This window comes from Antennarius striatus, chromosome 24 (genome assembly GCF_040054535.1).
Source record: "Antennarius striatus isolate MH-2024 chromosome 24, ASM4005453v1, whole genome shotgun sequence".
NCBI classification, from domain to species: Eukaryota; Metazoa; Chordata; class Actinopteri; order Lophiiformes; family Antennariidae; genus Antennarius; species Antennarius striatus.
The window spans coordinates 6,528,066-6,550,444 of NC_090799.1; the positions used below are offsets into that span (position 1 = coordinate 6,528,066).

Sequence of the window (22,379 nt, forward strand, 5' to 3'; positions counted from 1 at the left end):
GGAAATTCCCCGGCGGCGACCAATCCGAGCCGTTGTGCGACGAGCCGTCCACTCGGGTCGGTGTCGCTCATGAATCATCGCCGCGGCTCTGAAGTGTTGCCCCAGTTGACCGAGGGGAGTGTTGCCCCTGCCAGGGCAGGATCGGGTTCTGCCCCCGTCAGCAGAGGCAATTGGAAAAGCGTAACTTTTTAGCTCCAAAACAGTTTGGTGTCCCAACCGGCAGGACGGTTTGAGGCCCAGCAGACAAACCCTGTGACCCACGAGCAGACATTCCCTGAGACCCGAGCTGATGTTCCCTGTGACCCCCCGAGCAGACATTCCATGAGACCCCAGCAGACGTTCCCTGCGACCCCCGACCCCGACTCTAATCTCTAAATCCACACAACCTTGCAGATTACATCCCAATCTGCGAATCCACTCAACTTCCCACGGTGACCGGCTGCTGCCAGCTGCACCTGGGGACCAGACGGAACGCCGTGCAGCAAAGTTGCCTCTAAATGTTTGAGGCGTTGGGGTTCCTGGTCTGGGCTGTGAACCCAATCTGACAGACACCAGAGGGAATCCAGCATGTTGTGGCTTCACAGCCCATCCAGTCTTACCTCTTTCGCCCTCTGCTTTTCCTCTGCAGTGGCGCCGGTTCTGGCTCCAGCCCGCCGGCGTTGACAGAGCCTGATCCGTTATCCTAAACGTTCCGTTATCTCGTTATCCCGCCGGCGGTGGCGTCCTCAGCCGGCCCCCCGTACAATCCAGGTGGTGTTCCAGGCAGGAGAGGAGAAAGAGGAGCTTCCCTGCAGACGGAGGGAGCTGCTGAGTGTGTGTGCGTGATGGGAGTGTGAAGACAGACTGTGTGTGTGAGACAGAGGGAGAGGGAGAGGGAGGGGGAGAGGGGGAGAGGGGGGAGAGAGAGAGGGAGAGGAGGGGGAGGGATACGACCTGCCACGCAGATATCAGCCCCGCCGCAGTTAAATTTAAACCCCCGTCCTCTCTGACACCTTGAGCCCCCCCCCCCGTCAGAACACACGCAGTGAGACGCAAGCAATGTGTGGGGAGCATATGGTCGCCTCCCTGAGTGTGTGTGTGTGTGTGTGTGTGTGTGTGTGTGTGTGTGTGTGTGTGTGTGTGTGTGTGTGAGTGTGTGAGATAATTGTTTAACGTCTTGCTAGAAAATTCAAAAATGATAATGACCCCATAGAAGTCAGCACAAGGTGTTAGTTAACGTTTGAGCATTGGATGGCTAACAGCAGAATGCTAACGCATTCCATGACACCATGGGTTCAAGGCCCGAAGTGTTTGAAACAGGAGTGAAGCTCAAGAAGTTTAAGATTCAGTAAGTTAATTTAGATTCAATGAAGGAAATGAAGATAATTATTAGCTGTGATTCTCTTTAAATACTGTCCTTCTTGCAAAATGTATTTGTAAATATAAGTTGTATTTATCCCCATTTATATATTTGAATAAACTCATTTGAAAAGTCTCACGCCGTCACCAACTCCACCCACTATGTGTCAATCAAGCGCCCAACCAATCACGTCAACAATACGGCATAAGGCATCTACTATGTTAGGAGAAGAAATAACTATACATGGACTTCCCAGTTAACATAATTTTTGTGTCATAACTGTTCCAACAATTTTCATGTTTTTGAGCAGAAAGTCCAAACAGCAGGAACGACACAGAAAACAGCGACGAATTCTGAGTGAAACTATCTGGCTAGCACCAACAGTCTGTCCAGCTATGGTTTACGTTTGGAATGGGACAATCGATGTCGTATCCAAAACGCTCCTCGGGCATCTGACAAAAATGGTGTCTAAGTAACTACATACAGTTCTGTTCATGTAGTCAGCTAACAGAGCTATCACTGCTCTAAAATTTCTTTTCCACTTGCTCTTTTGTCAGGGGCCTTTTCCTTTAACGTTAGCTCCTTTCCCAATCTCACCATTAGTTAGCTTTCCTTCTCCAGTTAGCCCGCTAACATTCATCTACGGCTTTGCAATGCCTGCCCAGCGCAAACGAATGTAAGATAAAGAAAAATAGTCCGTATTATCTATAAATATAATGAATAGAAAATAGAGAATTATTAAAAATTAGGATAATAAGTTTTTTGTTAATTAAAGGGAAGGTGCCATAAAAAGAAATATGAATGAAATAAAAGTCAGAAAGTAGTGCAAGTTAAATTATTTGATATAAAAACATTTCATAAATAAGGGAGACACATAAAAACAAGGCAAGGTCATCCCAAACAACTTTCAGTGTTTTAAATACATAATAACAACATACATAACACAAGGTCTAGGAAAATTTACTCGTATATTTCTGTAAAGGCTGGAAATGTCATACATAAAAATGGACTGATTGATTAATTGATTGATTGATTGATTGATTGATTGATTGATTGATTGATTGATTGATTGATTGATTGATAGCTAACAGGTACCTATCATCTAATGGGTTGCTGACAGATAGCTGACTGGTAGCTAACAGGTAGCTGACAGGTAGAAAACAGGGAGCAGGTAGCAAACATCTACCAGGTAGCTGACAGCTAGCTAACGGAGCTAACAAAAGCTGACAAGTAGCTAACAGGTAGTTGCCATGTAGCCAACAGGGAGAATAGAGCTAACAGGTAGCTGACAGTAAACGGGTAAAAACAGCTAATAGGTAGCAGAAAGGAAGCTGACAGGGAGCAAACAACTAACAGGTAGCTAATAGGTAGCAGACAGGTAGCAAACTGGTAGCTAACAAAAAGCTGACAGATAGCTAAAAGGTAACTAGCAGTTAGAAAACAGCTAATAGGTAGCAAACAGGTAGCCAACAGATAGCAAACAGCTAACAAGTAGAAAACTGCTAATAGGGAGCAAGTAGCAAACATCTACCAGGTAGCTGACAGGTAGATAAAAGGTAGCAAACAGCTAATAGGTAGCACATAGGTAACTAGCATGTAGCAAACAGAAAAGAGGTAGCTGACAGGTAGTAAACTGATAGCTAACAAAAAGCTGACAGGTAGCTAACATGTAGCAAACATAGCTGATAGTTTAGGTAACAGGTACCATAAAGCTAACTGGTAGCTGACAGTAAACATGTAGCTAAAAGGTAGCAAACAGCTCATAGGTAGCAGACAGGTAGCCAACAGGTAGCAAACAGCTAACAGGGAGCTGACAGTTAACTAGAGAATGTTGGTCACGAAAAAAAGGACTGGAAACAGATGAAAAGTTCTTCTAAGCTTTATTACAGAATATTCCGGGCACAGAAGTCTTACAGGTGAACGATCCAAGGCTCATGTGCAAAAAAAAATCATAATTCACACACAATTTTTATACTCATTCTGGTAGGTGTCAACTAAACATGGGGTGGTCTGACTCTCATCCTATCAGAAGGGGAAAATGCAAGTTGTTTTCCAGACTCACACCTTCTGAACGAGTCGATCGCTTTACGTTCTGTGCAGGCCCGCTCTGCTATCTTGCAGCTATGATGCTCCCACCACAGAACAGCTTCATATCAGCAAAAGATTATTTCGAAGACACACTCGTTGCACAAAACAATGCTTCAGTGAGAGGGCACAACTAGAACTAGTGCAGTGGTAGTTTATCATATATGTGCATCAGGAGCTAACAAAAAGCTAACAGGTAGAAAACATCTAACAGGTAGCTGACAGGTAGCAAACTGGTACCTAAAAGGTAGCAAACTACTAACTGGTAGCTGACAGGTAGCTGATGGGTAGCTTAACAGGTAGCTGATGGGTAGCAAACAGCTAACACGTAGCAGCCAGGCAGATAACAGAAAGCAAACAAACATCTAACAGGTAGCTGACAGGTAGCCAACTGGTAGCTAACAAAAAGCTGACAGGTAGTAAACAGGTAGCTAAAGGGTAGCAAGCAGCTAATAGGTAGCAGACAGGTAGCTAACAGAAAGCAAAGAAGAAGCAGACAGGTAGTTAACAGGAAGCAAACAGGTAGCTGACAGGTAGCTAACTCTAGAAAACAGCTAACAGGTAGCTGACAGGTAGCTAAAAGGTAGCAAAATGGTAGCTAATAGGTAGATGTCAGGTTGTTGCCAGGTAGCCAACATCTAATAGGTAGGTAGGTAGGTAGGTAGGTAGGTAGGTAGGTAGGTAGGTAGGTAGGTAGGTAGGTAGGTAGGTAGGTAGGTAGGTAGGTAGGTAGGTAGGTAGGTAGGTACTTTATTACTCCCGGAGGAAATTGCATATATCCACTGCTCAGGCATTACATAACAAATAATACTGGATAAACACCAGGAGAAAAGGAAACACTGACATCACAGGACATACCACAAGACATACACTACACTAACAGACAGGCACATGCAGCACTAACAGGACTTATATACTAAAGTATAACTAAAATATAAACAGTATAAAATTTAAAAATATTACAGTATTAAAATATAAACAGTATAAAATAAAATCTAAACAGTATAAAATTGAATTATAATATATAACAGTATAAAAAATAAATAAATAAATAATATATATATATATATACAACAGTATAAAATTAAATTTAAATTAAATTAAATTAAATCCCTATTCAACCGCGTGCTGACCTCGCCACCTCCCCCCCGCTCCTCCTGAGAGAGTCATTGTACCCCCTGATGGCACGGGGCACGAAGGAGGACCTCAGCCTCTCTGTGGAGGCGCTGTGTGACAGCAGTCTGTCGCTGAAGGTGCTTCTCTGCTGGGAGAAGGTGGTGTGTAGGGGGTGAAGGTGTGTAGGGAGAAAGGTAGCTGACAGGACGCAGACTGGCAGCTAACAAACAGCTAACGGGTAGCTTACAGATAGCTGACAGTTAGCTAACAGTTAACAGGAACCAAGTAGCAAACAACTAACAGGTAGCTAACAGGTAGCAATCAGGTAGCTAACTAAAAGCTGATAGGTAGCTAACAAGAAGCAAACAGGTATCTGACTTGTAGCAAACAGCTAACAGGGAGCAGGTAGCAAACATCTAACTGGTAGCTAACAAGTAGTAAACAGGTACCATCGTTAGGCACTCACAGCTAGCTTGTTTTAGCAGTCGTCAGGATGGCGGTCCTAAACTGTTGGACTGTCTGGTCTCTCTTTAAAGTGGAGCCTACGCTTTGGGACTCAACTTAAATGAGACATTTTAAAAGCTGAAGCCAGTGGACAGAAGTTCTGCATTTGTTTAGATCTTCAGGGATTTGAAGAACTTTTTTTTAAAGTTTTAGACATGCTGGTAAAACTTACTGCGGTGTGGTTGTCCTGCTGAGCCCCTCACATCGTTGTGTTAGATCACATTTCCATATTCAAGCTGGGTTTGAGTCCCATCAGTGTTTTGTCTCTCTGTTAGCAGGAACAAGAATGCACTAGGAAACACTCTGTGTCCCTGGATGACTGTCGCTGGTTAAACACACACATTTAAAGGTCTTCTCTCCATCTTCTCTCACCACAGATGATAAACCCCTAGAGATCCGTAATGGCTATTGTCTGTAGAAATGACACTCGCTACACTGTGCAAAGGATGCTGGGTAAAGGGAACTTGGGTACAGTGCACATTTGTACAAACATGGACACGCAGGAGAAGCTGACGATGAGGATCATCAGCGATGAAGAAGGAAAAAGATGTGTGAGACACCTGCTGTACCTGGACGGCGCCCAGAGGATGAGTCCCCTTGAGGCTCTGCAGCCACGGCCCCCTCCCAGCCTCACGACTGTGGGTCTATCTCAGTTGATCCAGAACCAGCAGCGAGTACAGGTTGGGTTGTGAACGTGGCACTCGGTGCTCATTGTTGGAACTAACCCACCACGCTACCGATTCCTTCACACTCGCACCTTTTCTCCGCGCGTATTTGTCTTTGTCATTCAGGAAACACCCTGAAAAATGATGGGAGGAGTCAGACTTGAACCTATAATGTCTGCGCACCTGCTCAACACCATAACGAGCTGAGTTACCTGACTCCACACACAGAAAGTGTGTGTTTGCCAATTTCACATTTTCATTTGACCAAAGATCTTAAAGAAAATGCTGACTGCTGGAATTTGATCCTACATCCTTTGACAAACACCTGCTGAATAGAGATTATCCTACTGAGCTATTCAGGAGCTGCAGCAACACTGGTTGGATGTTATATTTATTATTCTTGGGTTCTGGACCCGAGTTCTGGAGTTTGTTTCTGACGATGAAGGTAAAAATAACTGATGTCTTGGTGTTCTGTAATTCCAGGTGGACACAGCTAATTGGACGGACTGGTAAGATAAAATAAGATTTAGATGGCACCCAGCAGTAGCTCCTCCCCTTACCTGCCTTCAGCATGAGCTTGGTTTCATGAGTTTGTGCTGATTAATGTTGAACCAAGTAATCAGATTATGATCCAGAAAGTCTTCCATGTCTTGAGGTTTTCCGTTGATGTCAGAGAAATGAGAATAAACCCAATTTGAACTCTGACTTCTGCTCCTCTACTTTCTCAACACTCCTGAACCTCATGGGGTTTGAACCTTCAGCTCTGGAAGCTGAGACAGTCGGTATTCGAACCTTCTTTCCAGGTTTAAAAGCCAGAGCTGAAATCTCTTTGGTGCTTCTATTAACATCCTATTTATCATTGATGTTGAAAAATCATAAAGATTGGGATTTGATCCTACAACCTCAGAAGTGATGCCTAAAGATGATCCTACTGAGCAACGAGCAGACGCCAGAGGTTATTGTTCACAACAGTTTGGAGACCTTCTAAAGGAATTTGATCCTACAACCTTCTGATCCTCCTGAGCTACTAAGGAGGAGCTGATGAGTTTGGTTGGAGTGTCAAGAAGCTAACTGATGGCTATGTAGACTTTTGGGGGCAATACTGCTAACAGTAAAAAAAAGAAGGTTAATCGATCAACAATATTTGATGACATTTCCTGTTTTAATTACGTCGGTACAAACGAAACACACAGACACACGTCTCACTGTTCACACACAGTTTACACTGGGTTCGGATCTAAAGCAGGTTTCACTTCCTGTCGTCGGCGGCGCGCAGGACGGCAGCGGCGCTGTCTTTGGCCTCCTGCAACAGCTCTGAGGCTCTGGCCTGAGTCTGGAAAATGAACAAACAGGAAGTCAATCACAATCACGTTTATTGATTAGACTTTGAGCGTGGTTTGGAGCAGAACCCACCGAGAGCCTGAAGGCGTCGTCCGTTACGTCCTTCAGGTTGATGGAGATGTTGTAATACGCGCCGAACGCAGCAGTCTCCAACGCTTTAGCCGCCACCTGAATCAGACACGAACAGAAGAATTAATTCGTCGTCATGTGCCGCCCAGCTGATCAATAACCAATACGTTTGATCACCTGAGCATCCGACTTGCAGGCGATGTTTCCATGGACGACCAGTTCTTTGAGACTCGGCCAGAGGGTGTTGATCTTCTGGGCCAGACCCAGTGGGACGCCAACGGCTTCCCGCAGGCCCTCCTGCATTGCAGCGTCTCGCCTGGCAGACAAGCATCAGGGTTTAAATGCTCAACCTAACTCAGGAGTTTTATTTCTAGTCTATTTCATTGTTTTTTTATTCTCTCAATCTGTAGATGTGTTTCATTCATGATCAGACTCCTCTGCAAAAGCACCTTGTCTTCTCCTCAGCCGTGTTCTTCGGCATTTTCAGCGCCGCCTGCAACAAAACGAGACAAACGGATGTCAAACCCTGGATCTGGGTCTGGTTCCATTCTGAACATGAGTGGAAGTGGGTCACGTTTCACCATGTAGCCATTGAAGGCGGACGAGTCTGCGTCCACGGCGAGCAGCAGCTCGTTCATGGCCTGATGGAAAGGCGGGATCAGCCTCCTCATCACCCCGTCCAGGTTCTCAAACTGCCGCTTCCCGTAGGTCATCTGACCCACCATGGCGCCCAATGCCGCCCCCTGCAGGAAACAGCGGTTAGCATGGACGATGCACGACACGCTCGTTGAACGTCAAGAGTGTCATTGCACCAGAACGGCGATGGCGGCGGAAACCGATCCTCCGCCGGGAGCCGGCGTCCGGGCGCCGACGCGCCGAACGAAGTCCTGCAGGGACAGGCACACCAGCCGGGCGTCGTCCTGCGGCCTCACCATGTACCTGCACAGGTGCAACAACTAGTTAGAACCGCATTGATCTGAATGTAGTGAGTGGAGATGACCACTAGGTGGAAGCACACACCAGGAGGCAGGATTTCTCTCCCCATGCAGCTTTTAAACCTGACTTTAAACGCATGACGTCGCTTAATCTCACTAAAAATAATCATTGTCATAGTGAACTTTATTGTCAAATGTACCATATATGCACGACATATAGCACAGATGAAATATTAATTAACTAAGTGTAAATTTTGAGAGAATCAACAAATGCAAGAAAAATACTTCAGATCCTACAGGACATGTGAGATTCCAGATCACAATCTTCTCCAAAAGGAGTAAAAATGGTTCAGTTAACGGAAGTGTGTGTTTTGATCGTATTGGTGTTCTGGTCCAGTCGAATCGTGTTCATGTCTGTAAATCCGTTCACTTTGTGGATCAACTCACTCGATGATTCTCTCCTTCGGGTTGAACGGACCTAGAGAGTCCAGGCCCAGTTTACTGACCACCTGAGAACAGAACCAGAGAGGAGTCACTACTCTGCCACCGAGGTTGCTCTGATTATGGTAATAGCTTACTGACCAGCCGGACTTTGTGCTGCTCTTCCACAATGAACAGTCCGTCCCTGCGAATGTAGAAGTCAGCCGAGTCCAGAAGAGCCTTTAGAGGAATGAGACCGACAATCTGAGAGCCGACCACCGGCAGCTTCAGGTCCTGGGGTCACAGGATGAACGTTACATCATTAACACAACAAGAAAAGAGAAGAATGATTGATATTCAGGTGTTTTATTTTGAAGGTTGACCTCTGACCTCGGCGTCCTTGCAGACTTCCTCATATACAGTGTGCAGTGGCGTCAACTCGTAGTCCAGGATGTTGGTGGACACCTGAGCGATGTTGGCCTCATCCAGGAACCAACCAATCCCCTGGACCTTCTTCAGCAGGCCGGGCTGACCCCGACACAGAGGGGTCACAGAGGGGTCACACAGGGATCACAGACGTCGTGTGGTTCCTCTGGCGCTGGACTCACCTGGTCTTTGCTCCGACCCTGCTCCCTGATGTCCAGCGCGATACGGTGAGCCTGCTCCTTGGTGCTGATCAGGTTCACATTGTAGGCGATGAGGAACTTGCGGGCACCCGTTACTGTGGCGCCCCATGATGCTACGAAGGAGGCAGGACCGAAGTCAGGGGTCCATTCATCTCGCTTCAACTGGAGCAAGAAATAATAAATCACCTTATTTTTATACTTTGTCTTCTGACTTTTATTTTGAAAATACAAGGAATAATCAGTTTTCTCCTTTTAAAATAAAAGAAACAAGAATCAAGAACAGCTGACCTCTGATTGGCTGACTTCTGACTGGCTAACATCTCATTAGCTGACTTCTGATTGCGTCTCGTCAGCTGACTTCTGATTGGCTGCTGATGTCTCACCTTCTCAGGTAAAGCTTCATATTCTCCAGCACGAACTGATGGGAGATTCCTCCTGACTTCCTGTCGAGCTGCTTCCCCGTACAGATACACTGTGAACAGGAATTAAAGATTGTCACGTGTGTACTCTTGTTGTGTACTTCGTTGTGTTTTTATTGATCACTTGATTTGATCGTCACCGGGCACGTGCAGCATATCTGCCAGCTTCTGTCCAAACGCGTTTGCGCAGTTGACGCAGTCGTCCATGGTGACGTTCTGGACGGGGATGAAGGGACACACGTCCAAAGCTCCGGTCCGTGGATGTTCACCTGCACAGGTAACACACACACACGCGTGCGTGTCAGGTACCGTCACGCGTTACGCGTCGGTGCCGCGTCGGGACGGCTCTGACCTGAGTGTTTGCGCATGTCGATGAGACTGAAAGCTTGGCGGGCTGCGTTCAGCGCCCCCTCCACCACCGCCTCAGGGGAGCCCACGAAGGTGTAGACGGTCCGGTTCGTGGAGGCTCCCGGGTCCACGTCCAGCAGGCTGCAGCCGGCGGTGGCGCTGATGGCCGCCGCGATGGCATCGATCACCTGGAACAGAGCGATGATAGGCTGGTCACACCTGAGGCAGCAGTTCCAACAGAATCCATTGTGGAACGAAGTCGCGACGTCACCCACCTCTTTGCTCCGACCCTCGGAGAAGTTGGGGACGCACTCCACGAGCCGGGCCATGTTCTCCCGCAGTCCTACCGAAATCCTACCGCATCTGTATGTAGGTCACCTGACAATCATTACCGCTTGTCCAAATATATTATTTGCAGGCGCAAATAATCGCGCACGCTTCCAGCGCCTCCCACAGAGAAACGCCCCCGTCACGCGTGAAGATTCTGGGTCCAAATAAAACGGAAAACTGGAACCTGATGCTGGATATAGAATTTACTTGATTGATCAGATCAGAAGCTAAACGCTTTCACGTTCCGTACTGATAAATTATTGATCGCAGCTAAAAGTCTGTTTGGGAGGCCAGAGGTCAAAGTTCAGAGTCCTGTGGTAACCTGTAACGGTCACGCCCACTTTATTGATTTATTTTAGGGTTTCTCTGGAAGAAACGTCAAAAACCAGATTCAAAATGTTCACAATTTCAAGTTTTGAGGAAACAAGTTTGAAAGTGAAATCTGAGCTTCAGAGAAGCAGCCTCAGCTTCGGGGTTTAAATGGATGACGTCACAAGCTGTCTCACGTGGTTAATCAGCTGGTTATCTGACAGCTGATTGGTTCAGAGAAAAAGCAATCAATCCGCCCCATTGTTGATCACCGAGACTGATTGACCAACATTGTTTGAAGACAGATGGGAGTCATTGATCCTGACTAGAGTTTGATCTGATCAGCTGATCACATAAATGCACAAATGATGGTTCCAGAAAAAGGATGCAGAATACCTCGAAACAAGTGTAACTTTGAGATGTTTTTTGTAACTTTTCAAAATTGAAATAATAAAAATATATACATATATGTATATGTATATATACTGTGTATATATACACACACACACACACACACACACACATATACTGTATAAAGAATATATTTAAAGAGAAAAATTACTATATTTAAAGATTTAAGTTGAATTTTAATTCATTTAAGGTGAAATAAATATTTTTGAAAAGGTTCGACTGAAGATGAAAATTCTCCAACTTTAAAATAAAATCAAAACAGAAAAGTAAAATCTCTTTTCCAGCTTCACTCCCAAAGAATTCAAACATCATGTTTTTAACTGAATTCATCAAATATCAGAATGTGCTTGGACATGTTTCTGGTGGTTAACTGATGTTTAACAAGTTCTTCCAGTTGGTGAGCAAGTTACCAGTTCACCCGATATGCCACTAGAGGACGCTTACGCTCCAGAGAAGATGGTCACTGCGTTCAGTGTGGAAAGTAACTGATCACAACTAGTCCACTACCAGTCAGCTACTGGTCCACTATTGGTCAACAAATGGTCAACTACTGGTCCACTACCAGTCAACTACTTGTCAATCACTGGTTAACTACTGGTCTACGACTGGTCAACCATTGGTCAACTACCGATCAGCTAAAGGTCAACGACTGGTCAACTACTGGTCCACTACCGGTCAACTAATGGTCAATCACTGGTTAACTACTGATCTACCATTGGTCAACTACTGATCAGCTAAAGGTCAACGACTGGTCAACGACTGGTGAACGACTGGTCAACTACTGGTCAACTACTGGTTAACTACTGGTCAACTGAAGGTCAACTACTAACCAACTACTGGTTAACTATTGGTCCACTACTGGACAACTACTGGTCAACGACTGGTTAACTACTGGTCCACTACTGGTCAACTGCTGTCCCCTGCTGGTCCACTACTTGCCCACTTATGGTCAAAGACTCCTCGACTACTGGTCAACTGCTGGTCATCTGCTGGTCAACAACTGGCCAACTACCGACAACCACTGGTCAACTACTGGTCCACTACCAGTCAACCACTGGTCAACGACTGGTCAACTAGGTCCACTACTGGTCCACTACTGGTCAACAACTGGCCGACTACTGGTCAACGCTGGTCAACTACAGGTCAACAACTGGCCAACTACTGGTCAACTACTGGTCAACTAAAGGTAAATTACTAGCCAACTACTGGTTACCTATTGGTCCACTACTGGTCAACGACTGGTCAACTACTGGTCAACAACTGGCCAACTACTAGTCAACGACTGACCAACAACTGGTCAAAGACTGGTCAACTACTGGACACCTACTGGTCAATGACTGGCCAACTACTAGTCAACGACTGACCAACAACTGGTCAAGTACCGGTCAACAACTGGTCACCTACTGGTCACCTACTGGTCAATGACTGTTCAACTACTAGTCAATGACTGGTCAAGTACCGGTCAACAACTGGTCACCTACTGGTCAATGACTGGTCAACTACTAGTCAACAACTGGTCAACTACTGGGCAAAGACTGGTCAACTACTGGTCCACTGGTCATATGTGTCAATAGACATCAAAGCTGTGTGCAAACAAGCTGCCATCATGTCTGTCTTGAAGTCCAGGCTCATAGCTTCTGTGACGGAAGAAAAGAACAATGTCACTCCATCCATCCTCGAAGGTGATCCGTTCCTACAGCGACAGACGACTTGTGGAATAAATATTAATCATGTTTCCGTGGAAGAGGAGCAGCTGTGGGTTGGTCAGGGCCGCTCCAGCTGATCCCGGGTCAGCTTGATAAACGACTCCCTCAAAGCCCTCTGGGTAAAACACGTCGTCGTAGGTTGGATGATTCTGACCGATCAGCAGTCTGGTTTCCTGCTGAGTTGGTAAATGACTGTTCTGATGTTGGTAGGTCTGAGGAACGAATCAGGAGTCAGGAAGGCCTCAGTGAAGGTGGCAGGATGGACACAAAGCCAGAACAGCGTGGACTTAAACCGGTTTACCGGTGTAAAAATGTTGTGTAAATGTTTTCTTGGTATTTATTTAAAACCTGAACAGACTCTACCGATCCTTCTTGAAGTGGACCTCCTGCTCAGGGGGGTTTGATTCCCCTGCAGAGGTGTGGAGGTAGGACTGGAGGGGACCGTCTGGAGCAGGTTAACCCTCCTCTGATTGGAGCTCTTACAGGAAGCAGATGTGGGGTGGGTCATGGGGGGGGGGGTTCTCCTGCTGCTGGTACTGTAAACTGCCCCCGTCCTGGGGCAGATTTCAGAAAACATATTTCATGAGAAAACAAAATGAACAGTTCTCTTTTTTTTCAGTCGTAGCAACATGAGAACGGCACGTTAAACAGGCGGCGCTGGTTTGGTCTCTGACGCCATCAGTCATTAACTCGAACTCAGTCCCCTGTGATTTATTAAATCCCGCTTAAAGCGATGATGTATTGTAATTGTCAGTGTTTCTGTGTTCGTCCGTCTGTCCGTTAGTATGTCCACCAAATATCTTCTCAACCGTTGCAGATAGAAAGATGAAACAAAAAGCACATTACTCCGGCGGCAAAGGGGATGAAAAAAGAGGATGACCTTGACCTTGAGAAAACTAGGTCAAAGTCAAATTTCAACTCTTGTACATTCAGGAACCAAATAAGATAGAAAGACGAGGGAGAAGGCTACTGTGAGTAAGACCAAAGATCAAGCTAGTGCTTTGATCAATGACAGTAGATCACAGCACTAGCTTTGATCTTTGACCTGTGCAAGTAGGTCAGGGTAAAATTTTGAATTCACAGGTGTCGCGGGATGTTGAAGTGTGTGACTGCATTGGTATTAGTTTACCCTCTTTCTTGCTCTCTTGGTTTCCCAGCATGCACCTGGAGCAATGCAGGTCATCTGTTGCTGAATGTAGAGAAAGATTCCAGCCAGCAGACGAAGCTTTTTAAGTCTCTGATCTCAGAGTCCATTCAGGACTGCAGGGATTTAACAGATTTCATCATCGCACTTTGAAATCCGTGTTTTGTCTCGTCTGTCCGGCCCGCCAGCGAGGAGGCCGGTCCAAAAGAAACGCTTCAGAGCAGAGCCAGACACCCGAGACCAAAGGTTATCAGATGAGTAGGAACGAGCCCTCAGATCCCACTGGGGAGGAGAACAAAACGCATGTCGTCACCCTGGACAAGGAATAGCTGAGTCATGTTCTGGTTCAGCCTGCCCACATGAACCCGAAAGACATCAAAGCCATGTCAAAAACACGTCAAAGAACACATCAAAAACACATCGGTCACATAAAAACTGCCACTGTGCAGACAATCACGCGTCAAGAAAGGAAGTTCTGTCACACCTCCAGGACTCAGTCACACCTGTAAGACTCTATCACACCTCTAGGACTCGGTCACACCTGTAAGACTCTATCACGCCTCTAGGACTCGGTCACACCTGATACACTGGGGTTCTTTTTCTGGGAATTGATTATTTCATGTTGCGGTTGATTCAAGGCAGACGATCGATTAGATGACCTGCTGATGTGAGTCTAATCTGAGTTTGATCTGAGGCTGATCTCGGGCTGATCTGGGACTGCAGACGCTGATGCTGTTACGATCTTTAATTGTTGATATAAATCAAGAAACTGGACTGTCACCTACTCACCAGCAGAGAATCCTGACATGAAATTGACATGAAATCTATGAATATTGACGATCCAAAGCCCAAACGTGAAGTCAACGGCATTCATTTTCTGTGGATTCCTTCTGCTTTCAGCTCTAAAGCTGCTAAATATTCCATTTCACCCTAAAAACACCAACAGATGTGACGCTCAGGGACGTGATGCGTTTTCTGTGATGTCTTGCAACATTTCCTCTCTGGCTGCTGGAGGTCTCTTCTCAGTTCCCAGCTGCATGTAAACCGGTCCGGCTAATTAACAACGTGTGTGACTCAGACCTGCCAGAACCAATCAGGGGTGGCGTTTCGCAGGCCGGTCGGTGAGCGGTGGCAGCGTTTCGGGGGGGGGGGGGGGGGGGGAGGGGAGAGGACTTCCAGGCTACGTGGAGCACTGAGCAGTCATCAAGTTTTAATGTGACTAACGGCGATGAGAGCAGCAGATTGGAAACACGTGAACATGTGACCGGTTGGTGGAGATAAAGACAGACAACAAACGCACACACCTCCCAAAGCGAAACACATCTGGACTGAGGTGCGTTCACTACTTTAGAAGACCGCCTCCTTTTCCTTCGCTTCATCCGAGACGGAATCTTCAGCCCCGAAAGAGAGGAAACACGATCCTGAAGCCGTCTGGACCCGAATCAATAATTCAGTGAAGGATGTGATGAGATGTGAGCTGAATATGTTTGAGTTGTCCGTGACAACCCGACCGCGTCGGCGTGGGCCGAGCTGAGCGTGGGATCAATGGCGGCGGCTCATCGGGTGTCGTTTCTGCAGCGATCAATCACTTCCAAACATCACAGGTTTCATTTCCTCGCCAGATTGAGCGATTCCCGGAGTGAAATGTGACGTGGAGCTGCAGGATTTCTGTCGGCAGCTCCGGCGGCGGTTCTACTTGATCAAGCGCGAGGCGTTGGATCAAACCTGCCTCACAAATCTGCCGTCCAATCGGCGCTGCCAGCCATCAGCGGCGTTCCGCATCCGTAAACCCCAGGAATCACACAGCAGGAGGTCTGGAACACCTGGACTCTGACACGTGTCAGCACCGCCGAGCGTGGCTCGTCTCATCGCGCCGCTGCAACGCAGCCCCCCCAGGAGGCCGAGATGGCGTCCAGACCCGGGGGGGCATTCAGCTTCTATTTGCAGCTCCGGGAAGCAGATTTGATTTGATTGGTGCGAAACGTGTCGTTTCGTCAAGGAGGCTCAGCTGCTGCAAGCGATGAGGCTCAAAGAGTCACAGCAGCGTTTGTGAGGGCTTCACATGTCAGGCCACACGTGAGCCAAGGGGGGGGTGTAAGGGGGCGACGGGGGGGGGGGGACATGCCCGCTGACGTCCTACAGGCTCTTCTGTTTAGCCTAGCTTAGCATAAAGACTGGGAGCAGGGGGGAAGTGTTAGCCTAGACATGGGAGCTTCATAAAGTACGGTAATCAGATTACATTGCCACTGCCACAGAATGATTCACTCCACAGCTGAGCCGCTGAAACCGGAATTAATCCAAGATGGATGTTTGACACGTTAGGCCCTCAGGTGGCGGCGGCGGCGGCGGCGGCGGCTCGATGCCCTGCTGTCGTTTTCCTCCAACTGACGGCAAAAATCATTTAAAGGTTCATGAGGTGGAAAATGATGAAGACACACCAGGAAGAACACGCCTAACTCCAGGAAGAACACGCTTTACACCAGGAAGAACACGCTTCACTGCAGGGAGAACACGCGTCAGTCTAGGAAGAACATGCTTAACTCCAGGAAGAACACGCTTCATACCAGGAAGAACACGCCTCATCCCAGGAACAACACGCTTCACAACAGGTAGAACACGCTTCACACCAGGAAGAACACACTTCACACCAGGAAAAACACGCTTCACTCCAGAAAAAACACGCTTCACTCCAGAAAGAACATGCTTCACAACAGGAAGAACATGCTTAATTCCAGGAAGAACTCGCTTCACAACAGGAATAACACACTTCGCAACAGGAAGCACACGCCTCACAACAGGAAGAACACACATCACTCCAGGAAGAACACGCCTCACAACAGGAAGAACACACATCACTCCAGGAAGAACACGCCTCACAACAGGAAGAACACACATCACTCCAGGAAGAACACGCCTCACAACAGGAAGAACACACATCACTCCAGGAAGAACACGCCTCACAACAGGAAGAACACACATCACTCCAGGAAGAACACGCCTCACAACAGGAAGAACATGTATATAAGCTCTCTCCATGTAACAACGCCCCCCGCCCCACCCGCTGTCTCTTGCGTAACCGCTGGGGGTTTTCCTCGTCTAAATGAGGAACAGACCTGGACCTGCAGCAGCTCTATGAATGCGTCCAGCTCACGTGAGGCCCCTGTGGCCCCTGGGGGACAGACTATTATATTTTAAAAGTGTTTTTGAACTGATTCCTGGGCCCGTAAAGAGCTTTCCATTGGCGGGGGTGGGGTGGTGGGGTGGTTTACTGCCCTCAGGTACGTCCAGGAGCCTCATGGCGGTGACCACAACACTCCACATCGACCTACTCTGGACTAATCAGAACCACACACAGACCGGCCATCGGCTCCTCGGGGGCCGCCGGTCCCGGCAGGGCCACAGTTATCCATGAAGCCCCCTGACGGCCGGGACGCCACGTCCAGTCTCTGCTCAAACAATCAGCTTTTCTTTGGCGAAGCTGCACGTCTGCTGAAGCAATCAGGGTCCTGGACACGGTGGGGCCCGTTTGGACGGCCCCCGGTGGCAGAACCAGGGGCCAGCGCTGATTAAGCGGAGTCTGTTGGTTGGGGTTCAGGCTTTTGTTTGAAACTCAGAGGAATATCTCCATGAGAGCAGATGGAGAACAGGAAGAGCACTGGAGAGGCTGCTCAAATCATTCTGAGGGGGAATATCGCTTTCTGTGGAAAAACGAAGAAGCTGTCCAGTTGGATCAGAAACGTCGCGCCGTAAAGCACCTGAAATACGTCTCAGAGCCTGCAGCTCGCCGTTTCTGTTCCTGCCCTTTATTTATTAAACCAGCTGCTCGCTAAAATGTTCACTGTGACGTCTTCTCAGTCCTCGTTTTACCCAAGTCTGAAAAAAACGGTTGCACCTGAACACACCATCTCCCCTCACGTCGCTCTAATCCCAGTTTACACTTATTCCTGTTAAATTTTTTGCTTTTTTTTTTTTTTTTTTTTTGCGCAATAAAAAAATATGACAGTGAAGTTATGACATCACTCACTATTTTAAAATCTTTTATTTTGTATTGAATGTGACTTTCATTGTGAAGCAGCTCAGAGAGCTTTGGGATCGTCTGGACGGTTGACCAGGTGCGTCCGACGGGGCTCGTCTTTAACGGACCCGGGCGTGACGAGGACTCTGGTCCCAGTGGGACCCGAACCCAGACGGCCCGTTCTGGGTTACGCAACCCGCTGTGATGGATCGCAGCCCTCTGCTTCGAGGACAGACATCCGCTCATATTTTTTCCCCACATGGACTCCGTCCTCGTCCACGTGGCGAGAGGTGAAGGAGCACCGGTCTGGTTTTTCTCTGACACCTCATCCACGTTTCATCCGTGTTGTCGGAGGAGTGAGGGGAACTGGTTGGATTTCATGAGGGTAACAGATGAACGACAGAAACAGACTTAAGGAGCTGCCGGTTTCACCTCAGGATGCCATGATCAATGACATCAACGAGCACGGCTCAACTTCCTGTTGTTCAAACACCAGGCAGTAACAACCAAGAAGCCTGACGTGACGGGGTCGGCGTTGGTTTACAAATAAACAATATCTGGTCATAAAATGTTAGTTGAGAGTGTAAAGTTAGAGTTTGACCTTTGACTTATGTTTGACGAAATTAAATCCCACTCCACCTTATTTCCTGCAGCGCCTGAACGCCCCATGCTCTTTCGAAATTCACGTCACTGTATCAGAGGATGAGAACAAACAACACTCCAGCGTGAAGCAATGTTCCCGTCCTGAGGAGGTTGTTTTCCTTCATCCCCGGATGTTGAAAGTCCGATTATCTTTAAATCCTCCACCAGATAAGATAAAACCCCCGACTGGACGTATCGGGCCGGGACATCACCAGAACTTCTCTGTGAAAGCCATTAAGACAAGGGAACTCATCACCGTTGACTCGGGTTATCAATCTCTTTCTGCAACCCTCCCGACTGGAACTTCCCCTCTCCTCACCCCCCTCGTTTTCTCCACTCGCCTCGGCCAAGTCTGATTCCTCTAAAACAAGGGAATCCCAGGCCGGAGGCATTCACATCATAACTCATCCGTCTGGTCCAGATTGCAAACCCTGGAAGAGACCAGGAGGACCGAGAGCCAGGTTCCGAACCCAATCCATGCTGATGTATAAACAAAACACGGAAAACCGGAGCTCACATGAACGTATCACGCGTTATCATGGAGGAAAAGTGGCGTTCTGATGAGGATACAAATAAATGCTCACTCAAAGGCCCAGAAAGTGCATGAAACATTCACATGCTACGCTAAATGCTAGGTTAAATGCTATCTAGCCAGAGTGCAAAGCTGTTTGATTTATGTTATGATTGGTGAGCTCCTCCACCCCAGGAGGTCACCTACGGAGACGGACCTCCTCGGATCCTTGTCTTTCCCCATCCTGACAGGTCGTTGTTGTTCCGCCGAGGTTCAGCCGTTAATTGTTTCCGCAGCAATCCGGTGACGTGCATCAACTCCGCCTGAACGTTCCACAGGACGTCCTTCGTTTCTGAGTGAATGTTCTTTCCTTGTTCTCCGTGGATGTTTGGATGAACCGTCGCTGCTCCCGGCGCTCGGCAAGGGGTTCAGCCTTCATGCTACCCTAGAGACGTTCTCCTGCACGTTCTCTGACCGTGATTTGTTGTTTCAGGCCATGCTCCGGGGAATATCGCTTCCGAAAGGTAAGCAAGGAGTTATGTAACGCAGGATGTGTAGGATGAGAGGATGGAGTGGTAGGGGGGTCTTTGTCTCGAGAACGATTTAAACAAATTCCGTCGTTGTTCGGCTGATTTCCGGGAGTCAGGTCTGATGGCGATGCCTTCAGGGCTCCAGGGTTTGTGAAACAGATCTCGTTGAAATTGGATCTGTAAGTATTCCAACCAATAATCTGTCTGATAAGAATTTGAGGACCAAATCCCAGAGATCGAGATCATCCCAACAGTTTTTGGGTTTCCCAACAGGCTTCATGAGATAAAGAGCAGAGGGATCAAAACCAAACGTTTTTGTTCCTTCAGCTCAGCCTGGAAACGCTTCACCTCCTCTTCATCTGTCTCCGTAAACACAACATCACCTGATCTGCTTCAATCCGGTCCCTAATCGGAATGATCGGAGCGCCGTGTTTCTGATCCCCAGGATTTCTACCCTCCCAAACTGAATTTTGAATCTGGAGGAATGGAACGTTTGACTCCGAGTTCATGTCAGCTTGTTATCATGTTTGAAAGACGAGACTCCGGCCAAGAATGTCCGTCAAGACCAAAAGAGGCCTTGGAGAATTACCCACAATCCCCCTGGCTGGCTTCAGATTAAGCTGCTGGAGGTGGAGATGGAGTGTTTCCAGGTGTGACTCCTCGGCCTTGTGTAGACCAGAAAAGGACCAGTTCTGGGTCCTGGTGCTTCTGCAGGAGCTCATTAGCGCAACACGCTACTAGCTTAAAGAAACGACGCAAGGCGGGAAACTGAATCTGGATCTGCTGGACGTTCTGGAAGTTCCGCGTCTTGAAGTGAATCGGAATATGTGTTCTTCCTCAGGAGGACGTTTTCCTTCCACCCGAAGGCTCGTTGGTTGTCGTGATTCATCTGCAGCATCATCACTCTAAACGACTTCGTCACCGCTGACCCTTGTCCTCCGGCGCCGTTCAGGTTTCATCACAATAAAAGCCTGGAACTAAAGCGCCCATTCGCCTATAAATCAGAGTGGATCGACGATGGTCCGGGAACCCAAACGTCCTGTCAGGTGTGATGTCATAGGATGGGAGAAAAGGTCAAAGGTGCGTTAAAGCAGAACACCTGATTGATTTGGTTTAGGTTTGATTAGGTCCTAATCACCAAGGGGGAGGGGTCTGATGAGGTGGGTCAGGTATCTGGTGCTTCTAGGGTTTGTTACATTCATCCACCGCCACCAACTTCCTCCATAGAGAACACCTGAAACCAGGGGAGTGTCATTACGTCAAAGGTCACGGTGGACGCTTGAAGGGTGTTGTTCCTGGCTACTTGTTTTTTATTTCAAACACAGATGTGTCACCCGCTCAGGAGGCGGAGCTAAACAGAGCAAACACTGGACTCCAGCTCCACATAATCCATAGATGATTTGGAAATATAACGTCATTACCTGAAGGCCACAAACACACTCATGTCCAGCTTTACGGTTGTTCTGTTTGGAAAAAGCTGAAGCTCAGTTTTCGTGACACCCCCTTCCTGCTCGCGTTATTTACTGCGCGTTCAAAGCGGACTCTGGTTTTGTGTGATTGGCGGCCCAGGACATGGATTTACCATCCACTGGAAGAACTGGTCTTGGGTTTGTCCTGTGTTGAAACAGCTGGGGGTTGGGGGGAGGGGTGGTTGTGGCTCCCCAGGGTGCAGCGGTGCGGTCGGGCGTGAAGCGGCGTGATGGACGGTAAACCCTTTTTTTTTTTTACCTGCTCAGAGGCGACGCTTCGATGGCTTCATAAATGAAAGTCAGACGGAAAGAATTCAAAATAAACTTTATTTACTCAACCCGTGCTGACGGAGAGGCAGGCGGAGCATCACGTGGCGTCCATGAGCTTCACGTGGCGTACGGTCTGGGCGGCACACCTAGACGAAGAATCAGAATTACATTTTACGTCGTTGTCAGTGAACCAAACATTAGACGGTTGTTCAGGGATTTGAACAGAAAACCTTAAACGGGAGTCGACGCCTATCGACCTGAACGCCGCCGCTCGTCCACCATTCACAGCCATGTCATAATTTCCTGCGTTTAGCTGCACACTCAGACATTCGCATTTTGGAAACCTGTTTTCTCCATCATTTTTTTACGAGACCGCGAACACGCCACCAACGAGGCGTGTTTTCTCTGCGGCGTAACCATGGTAACCGCTAACTCCATGTCAACAGTACGGTTTCTGCTCACACGCTATTTCAATCCGTCCTGATGTCATTTAGCTGTGGCGGGGACCGCCGGCGTGCAGAGTGGTTGCCACAGCAACCAGTCACTAAATTGGGCCAATTAGCTTGTAAATTGGACCCCTGTGTCGGTAAACGGTCGCTTTCGTTGACGGTTGGAGGTCGTCGCTCCTTTAGTTTGACCTCCAATGCCATTTGAGTGGCATCATCATCCACTATTCAGAACCATCGCCACGCAGCCGTTCATCCACCACAAAGAGGATAAAGGTCGATTTTATCGCTAGATTTTCTGATTTCACTGTAGGATCCACTACAAATGTTCCTCCTGGGGGATTTGGAATTGTCACGTTGGACCTGTCTCGTCGGACTCATCTAGTCGGATTTGTCCCGTTGGACTTGTCTCACCGGACTCGTCTTGTCGGACTACTCTCTTTGGACACGTCCCGTTGGACTCATCTCTTCAGACTCGTCTCATCGGACTCGTCTCACGCTTCTCGTCTTTCCAAACGCCAGAAAATCTCGTTTCACACTTGTCGGACTGAAGCCAGCGCTGCGTCTCCCCGTTTCTGGAGAGCGCACAGATAAACCCAATCCTAACGTTAAAGACTAAAGACTGACATCATGTCGTATGTTCACGTCCTGTCGCCTCGACCCCAGTGGGTCACAGAAGACGGGTCACATGATCATTTAGAGGTCTACAAATGAGAAGAAAGTCTTTTT

General features: G+C 47.8%; 2 protein-coding genes across 2 annotated transcripts in view; both read right to left on the reverse strand.

Moving 5' to 3' along the window:
• filip1l (filamin A interacting protein 1-like) overlaps positions 1–745 on the reverse strand; it is a 31,610-nt gene extending 30,865 nt beyond the window's left edge. Inside the window, exon 1 of the mRNA XM_068309452.1 lies at positions 600–745. The gene's annotated coding sequence lies outside the window, so the exon portion shown is untranslated. The remainder of the gene's footprint in view (positions 1–599) is intronic.
• Positions 746–6,858: 6,113 nt separating this feature from the next.
• ftcd (formimidoyltransferase cyclodeaminase) lies at positions 6,859–10,400 on the reverse strand. Its single transcript, XM_068309521.1, has 14 exons — positions 10,143–10,400; positions 9,872–10,055; positions 9,660–9,788; positions 9,484–9,572; positions 9,083–9,262; positions 8,865–9,002; positions 8,637–8,768; positions 8,502–8,563; positions 7,932–8,058; positions 7,701–7,862; positions 7,569–7,612; positions 7,297–7,435; positions 7,123–7,218; positions 6,859–7,042 (listed from the first exon to the last, which is right to left on the reverse strand). The coding sequence occupies exons 1-14, from the start codon at positions 10,194–10,196 to the stop codon at positions 6,959–6,961; spliced, it is 1,620 nt and encodes a 539-aa protein (XP_068165622.1). The 5' UTR covers positions 10,197–10,400; the 3' UTR covers positions 6,859–6,958.
• Between the last annotated feature and the right edge of the window lie 11,979 nt (positions 10,401–22,379).

Excerpts from the sequence above, each read along its gene's own strand:
- ftcd (XM_068309521.1), bottom strand. The coding sequence starts at position 10,196 with ATGGCCCGGCTCGTGGAGTGCGTCCCCAACTTCTCCGAGGGTCGGAGC. Across the intron at positions 8,564-8,636 it reads AGCAGCACAAAGTCCGGCTG|GTGGTCAGTAAACTGGGCCT; the intron begins GTCAGTAAGCTA and ends TTCTGTTCTCAG. Across the intron at positions 7,436-7,568 it reads ACGGCTGAGGAGAAGACAAG|GCGAGACGCTGCAATGCAGG; the intron begins GTGCTTTTGCAG and ends CTTGTCTGCCAG.